The sequence below is a fragment of the Nestor notabilis genome, unplaced genomic scaffold (assembly GCF_000696875.1).
Source record: "Nestor notabilis isolate BGI_N333 unplaced genomic scaffold, ASM69687v1 scaffold14562, whole genome shotgun sequence".
NCBI classification, from domain to species: domain Eukaryota; kingdom Metazoa; phylum Chordata; class Aves; order Psittaciformes; family Psittacidae; genus Nestor; species Nestor notabilis.
In genome coordinates this window covers 1-7,328 of record NW_009918827.1, presented here as the reverse complement: position 1 = coordinate 7,328, position 7,328 = coordinate 1, and the positions used below count along the sequence as shown (strand labels likewise).

Genomic DNA, 7,328 nt, shown 5'->3' with positions numbered 1-7,328 from the left:
ACTTCTCTTGTGTTTGCCTGCTTGTGACGTTGGGTTTGTTGGAAAAGGCAGACTGAAGGAAACAGTGGGACTGAGTTGCAGATTCTTCTACTCTTTATCCAACCTCAGTACAAGTATGAGGAGAAAACATTGAACTGATAGTGGGTGGCACTGTAGAGGTGCAGCTGCAGGGGTTCCTTACATTGCCTTAGGCTGCATAGCCCACTGCGTTCAGCAGCGAGTCGATAGCTGGGCTATCCGGGTCTGTCCAGGCCTGAAGGATCATGTGGGAGAGTAACTCCATCCAAACCTGAAAACCCTAAAGGTACAACAAATAGGTACAAACACTCTTGTTTTCCAACCCAGCAAAGTTATTTTGACCTCAATCTTAATTAAAAAAGTGTGATGTGTTACATGCTTGAGCTTTGCTTTCCGTGCTAATAAAGTCAAAGGACTTATTTCTGAGGATGCAGTTATTCAGGAGCTTTGTTACTGCAAAGCAATGGTATTTGTTCCCAAAATAAAGTGGGGTTAAAATAGGTAACACTGAACGTTGGTAGAATTCTGAGTTTCTGGTAGTCTCATGGAGTTCACTTTGATCAGAACCTTTGTGTCACCCAACTTCTAAACTGAGCAAACGTGAAAACTTCCATGAGGTCACTCCAGGGTTTTGTTTCTGTACTACTAAGCATAGATGTCAGAAAATAACACTGCTTCCACCTCCTAAATCGGTGTGTAACTTAGTCCTGTGCTGGCCTATCTTGTAATACTGTCACCTGTGCCGAGCAGTGCATTTGGGGTGTCACACGTCCCTGGGGCATTCAGGTTCAAGGCTGCTGAAGATGGGGATGTGTATGTCGAGTAATTGTATTTTTCAAGTAGAAAAAGAACAGGAAACCTGGTGTGGTTTGTCACCTGTTCTAAAAGGGTGACAAATCAAAACCAGCCGTGTGAACAGGTAATTGAAAAGTTAAGTTTCATGGCCTTTCACACACGTGCATTGAGTATTTTCCTTTATCAGGAGTAGGTACTCTCCTACAATGCATGCTGAAGTGTTCCAGCTTCTATAAGTGGTTTGAAGGAAAATTATGTGGAACATAAATCTCCATATACAATATACACCATCTCTATTATGTATATAATGTATATAAGAGCACTGCTGGGTAAATATTGCAGCCTCATTTCAGAACAGCAACCTTTGGAAGTGCAGCGTCAAGCACAGCTGCTGAAGACGCCCTGTGTCGGCTGCTGCACGTGCCCGGGGTGAGCAGTCGTCCCGGTGCTGGTACTTGGGTCACTGTTCCCTTCTGCCCGTGTCCTGCGGGTCACGATGAGCCACTGGCATCCGCTTCTGCTTTTCCCTGCCAACTGTATCACATCTGCTTGTCACCTTTTCTGTTCTCTTTAATGGAGATCAGACAATCGGTCTAAAACAAAGTGTGAGGAGAACTCGTTCCGTCTCAGAGCTGTGAGCGGTGCCTTTGAGAACAGGGTGGTTGTGATCAGAGGGAATTCCTGCAGCAGCTTCTGGAAAGGTCACAGTGAGCTGTGGCGTACTTTGTACTGCAGATCCTTTTAATGGAGTTCTGACATTGCAGAAGAGCAACGCTCTGTGTACAAAGGCATCAGCAGAGCTCAGGTCAGTTAAATCCTGTACAAATACTGCTTTTGCCGAAGCATCTCTGCAAGGATGAGGAACCCGCACTTGCAGATGGCTGTGTCCTAAGAACACCCCGTGCTAAAGGAAACCAGTCTGCATGTGACCAGCAGGACACCAGAGCTGTCTGCTGCAGCTTTCCAAGTCGCTGTATTTCAAGGTCTGTAAATGTTTCAAGTGGAAAGAAAAAACCAAAACACTGAAATTGTCTATCTCTTTGTGTTGCATTAGAAGCAGCAATTAAAAGGAGGTTTCGAACAACTGTGTTCAATTCTAGTTAATTAGAGATGCCAAACTTTCACATAATTGTTACATCTGTGGCACAGAGGGGGCTTATTAAGGGGGCAGAGCCACCATTTGTGGCCCATCTTGCTAATGACAGACCAAGTCCTAATGAGGGTAGTTTTTATCCTTCCATAATTTGTGAAGTTACAATGATGTGTTACCACCACCACTTGACTGGGGAAGCGGCTCTGCTCTTCTGAGCAGCACCAGGTTCCCTGGCAGTGTGTGAACAAGGCTTTCTGCTCTTTACTCTGTGATGATCCCCAGATGGGGAAACACTTCGGGTACTCGGGCTTATGTTCAGTGCTGTATTACACAAAAAAGACTTGAGCGTGTGTCTGTGTGTATATATATGCATTGCCTGAAGTGCTTAAATGCTTGTTAGATGCTTGCATCAGTGTTCGTTAAATGGTCCATAAAAGTTTACCTTGATTGGAGGTAGGTCTTCAGGCACTCTTTCTTCTTCTCCATGCATTTTAAAGCAGCCAGAAAGAATTCCACATGAGCTCTAGCTTGTCTACTGTGGGGTATTGCATCCCAGGGAGCTCAGCGATCCCAGTTTCTATCTGACAGAAGAACTGCTGAAGAGACCTGCTTTGGCTGTACGAATCAAGTGTGTTCTCTGTTCCATAGACATACACAGGCACATAGATACCTACGTATCCCATGTGTAGGTATGTGCTCACTCTTGCTTTCTTTACATTCAGCAGGCCCAGAGCATGTACTAAGATGGATGCTCGCCCCTCCTTGCCACAGCTAATCCTAATCACAGGCACAGTTTTAATTTGAACGATCACAGCAGCAGTGAAGGGAGCCGGTTCTTCCCAGGGACCACATGTGAGCAGGCAGAAAGCCTCTCACTGAGAGGATCCTCCCGTAACCTATGTTTCAGAACTAAGCAGGGCACAGATACACCTCCCAAAAAGAACTCCCCGCCAGGCACTGAAGGGAAAAAAGATTTCTAAAGGATAGTTTCAGCTCCCCATAAATTACAGGGTGTTTATAAACTGGGGCCAAGTAGATAGATTTGCTTAGTTGAAGTTGATGCGTTATTTTTACTATAATAAAGGGGTTATAAATATTTTGCAATTAATTATTTTAACAGCAGCTACAGATTTTGTTTTCATTCCTTGGGTTCTCTTCTAGCATGGCAGGGCAGTCAGCACTCTGAAGCAATTGTGACTTAAATTCTGTCTCAAGATCTTTCGTGAGCTGATGGGCTGAATTTAGCACCATTGCTTAGCCTGGAGCAGGCTGGCTCCTGGGCTAAAGCCCTCTCACCCATCTCTGACAATGTGGTTCCCCTTTCTGTGTGCCCCATCTGTGTGACTGAACAGGAAGCTGGGGTCTCTTTACAGACAAGTTCACTTAATGTACGTAATTAATATTTTATTGGTGAGACACTTTGATCTGGTCACCTCCTGTTACCTCATTGTTTTTCCTGAGCTTTTTTCATTCACTAGACATTGTTCTGTACCTGAGAGCTGTAAATGGATCAGTATCTTCTTTCAGCAGGCACGTTCCTACGTCCTAGGCAACCTTTACGTTTGAATTTGGTGTTCTCGCAGCTCCTGGAAGAGCACTTTCAGTTCACAGAACATGCTTCTGGTTCCAGCTCTTCCCCTTCATTGCACCTGTTATTTGAAACAGTTAATTTACTCACACCTGAATTTGCCAGTATTCCAGAAAGCCAAAGGCTTCACCACAGAGACTCAGTATGAGGCCATTGAAACCATCTTCCCTGGTGCAGCACCCCTTCCTGCAGGTGCACCTGCAGCTCCAGCCTCTTGCAGTACTGGTGATTTCCCCCTTGGAACCACAACCACCATTGCCTCCCTCCCTCCTGCCAGCGCAGTTCACTACTGACTTTTCTCCCAGCTCAACATACTGGTTATTGTCTATTTCAGCAGCCTTAAAAAGAGCTTATTTTTAGTCTTTCAGACTGGAAGTGGATTCTCACTGTCAAGAACAAAATACTGAGCCACTTAATTCCTTTTTTTGTTCTCATTCGGCAGCTATCAGCTGTTACTGGTTCTTAAAGCAAATGTACCACCTTCTGGAAACTACTAACTGGTTATTTCTTGAGTGACAGCTGAAGTAGTAGAAAACTGAAGACCTCTTCCCAAGGATTACCCAACGTGCCAGATACTCTGGGGTAGAATATTTGTGGTTCCTTTGAGAAGATGAACCTGCACATGAAGAGCCTGTAACCTATTCATGTGACCAATAACAAGAATAATCATATTGGAACATCTTATGTTGAACAAATACTTTTATTTACAAGAGCATATGTGACAGTTTTACAATAAAAAAATGGAACAAGTCTACTTTCAGTCTTCAGTCCAGTTTAAAGTCTCCAGCCTGACCCATTTCGTACTTGGCTTTCTAATTTGGAGATCAAGTTTGTGGCAAAACAGTAATAATCCAGAAACTTGGTACCAGCATCAGTGTTGAAACCCACGCAGTACAGCTTAGTCTCTCCGTACATAGAAGATATTATATCCGAGTTCAACCATACCCCCGATGAGCAGGGCCCACAGAGGGATGAACACATAGGCCAGTTTCATGGTGGTGAACCGCTGCAGTTTAGCGCAGAGGGCGAGGCAGAAGGCCAGTTTGAGCAGCATTGCAATGAGGTACCAGGCTTTCTTCTTGATGTTTTGGGAGCCGTTGCGAGGGTCGAAGCCAGACTTGCAGCGTCCGGCCATTTTCACGATGAGCATAACTAGAAGGATGGTATCAAATATCCAGACTGGAATAAAAATGAGGAACCAGTTCCATGGTGCTTTCTCATCCAGCTTTAGCACCAGCATGATTAGGAAGAGTAACGTAAAAAGCCATGTCAGTAGTACTCTTTGAGCCAGGGACATTCTCATTTAAACAGCTTTGAGAGGAAGTCTTTCGCTGTCAGCAACAACCTAACAAAACAGAAGAGGGGGAAGGCATCAAAAGATGGCACCACACAACCATCAGGCATATTCCTTACAGAAAACTTATGTTCTTGTTAGTGTTCTTCCACCCCTTCTAACCTCACCTACATTCTGCTTCCCAGCATTTCTTTCAGAGCACACTGGAAGTGCTTCAGGGAAGCCCTCTGTTTTGGTCCTGTCCACCACTCAGGTTAAGTGCCCCAAGGCAGCTGTGTAAACTCCCTTCATCTGTTCTGTGAAACAAACAATGCTTTAATCCTAAACTAGCAGCCAAACTCATGTAAGGATTTTTGTATGCTGAGAATACGTTGCAGGTCCATTTCCCTCCAGTACTGAAGCACTCGATATAGATCAAGTTATCACTTGAAGATAAACCTAACAATTCTCTAACAAAATCATCGCACTGAAGCATAAACCAACTAACAAGCCCAAGTAACAAACCATCTGGAGCATCCCATAGTCTGCAGAGCTGGAGTGACCCAGGCTGAAGCCAAGCCCATGAGCACAGCGACCACGTCCAGTCAAGCACCAGTCTTAAAGTACCAACAGCTACAGATCATGTTTGCCTTCTGGCAGGTATCTGAAGCATGCAGACAGTGGCTGACAGGAAAAATGTAACAGCTTATTGGATTGGCAGCATATGTACATTAAACCCTGCAGTTTAAATCTGTCTGCTGATGATACACAGTTCAAGAGACCCACATTTTTCTTCAGTCTGGGTTTGAGATCTCAATGGATTTGATTTAGTGGGATTTCTCTTAAGGAAAGGATCCAGTTCAGCCTAAAATAATCTAAACTGGAGTTACTGTCAGTGGATCCCCTCCGTTGTGTTCAGGGCTGACACTGTGTGACCCGGAGCAGGCCAGGTTTAAGATAGGGGTTTTGCTGTTTCCATGCTGTGCAGATCACGAAAGGGGCTGGTGAAAGCCAGTTACTAGCTGGGTGGCACAGAGATTCAGGGAAGGGGTGAAGCTTTGCACTGGCACGTATGTGTACGAGGTAACTGCCAAGTAGACAGAAAACTGGAGGAGGTTTAGGCAGCAATGCTCTGCTCCCACCAGAGAAACACACCTGAACCAGCCGGCAGTGCAGAGGGTTGTGGAACAACTACCGTGACCTGCTGGAGGCATTGCCAGTATTGTGAAAACATTCCCAGTGTTCCCAAGTCTGCAGCTAACTGCAGTGACCTGCAACCGTTTTAACACTCCTTTCATGACAGCGTTCCTGAAAACTACTTGTAGAAATCAATGCTACAGAGGGCACAAGGAGAGAATCTCTTGTTGGCAACCTGGAGAAAGCAGAAACCAAAGAAACAGGCTGGAAACTCGGGCCCGAAAGGAAAAATGGAATTCAACACCGTTAGAAGTATCAGGGTATCAGATACACAAAGAAGGTGCTATCAGCTGTCCCCAGAGGAAATTGAAAGCTACTGAAGGTGTATTAGGTGGGGTGACTGAGTTTGAAGGTTGCCCACTTGTTGAAAAGATTTTCGCGTTTCCCGAGTGTTCAGAACCACTTCTAGAACACACAGGCAGGAAACTGGGCATGGGATGTTCTGCTGCCTCTCTCTGACCTAATTAAGAGATGGAACTGAAAGACTGGGCAGCACTGCACGGCTCCATCCAATTTTAGTGTCTTGTTTTGGATGAAAACCTCAAGAACATCCAAGTGTACTCTCGAGATCTTGCAGTCCAAGGAAGGTACCAAATTTTAAAGGCTGACAGCTGGGGATACATCTGACAGTGACAAAGGGCTCGAATACATGGAGCACTTCACCATCTCCTTAGGAAAGGAGATTATCAGCAGAGTCTCAGCTAGAGACCAGCTATCAGAAGATGGTTAACACTGGGAAAGGGATGCAGATATGGTACAAGCCAGAACAGTCTCTTCTGCGAAAATAATGAAGGAAATGTCAAAGGCAGAGTGTAAAAATAAAACCCCTCTCAACTCCTCACAGGACTCGTGTAATTAGTAGGATGTGAAAGTTCTCAGTAATGAGAAGCACTATCTAAGCAGCATTAGTGACCTTGGCAGGGTGATCTACATAATGTGAATATAGCTAATCCTAACCTGTTTAGAAGGAGGGAAAAAATAAAGATGGAAACTTACACATGACATTCAGCTCAGTATTAACGATATCACAGATCTAGGAACTTAAACCTTGAACGTTGACTAACAAAGTTCAGAGAAACTATATTATACTGAAACCATATTAAAGATGACTTTAGCTTAAATGCCATTGTAAAACCGATTCAGCAGGTATGAGTAATTTAACACCTAGAAAGAAACATCTCCGTTTTGAAACTACATTTCAACTAGTTTCGTGTGAATACACGTCAGGTATTCACACATTCCCCTCGCAATTGGTGCATTCTTAGTTAAACTAAGTATTACTGCGTGCAGATTTAAAAGTGTACATCAGCTCACACTACAACATCTCCTTAACCGGAGCGCTGTTTTACTGCTTTTAAGCGAAA

General features: G+C 44.4%; 1 protein-coding gene across 1 annotated transcript; it reads right to left on the bottom strand.

Moving 5' to 3' along the window:
• Positions 1-4,392: 4,392 nt before the first annotated feature.
• On the bottom strand, positions 4,393-4,830 carry TMEM60 (transmembrane protein 60). The gene has a single exon (XM_010009922.1). The coding sequence runs from the start codon at positions 4,795-4,797 to the stop codon at positions 4,393-4,395; it is 405 nt and encodes a 134-aa protein (XP_010008224.1). The 5' UTR covers positions 4,798-4,830.
• Positions 4,831-7,328: the final 2,498 nt, after the last annotated feature.

Bases quoted from the DNA above. Each gene is read 5' to 3' on its own strand.
- TMEM60 (XM_010009922.1), bottom strand. From the start codon at position 4,797: ATGAGAATGTCCCTGGCTCAAAGAGTACTACTGACATGGCTTTTTACG.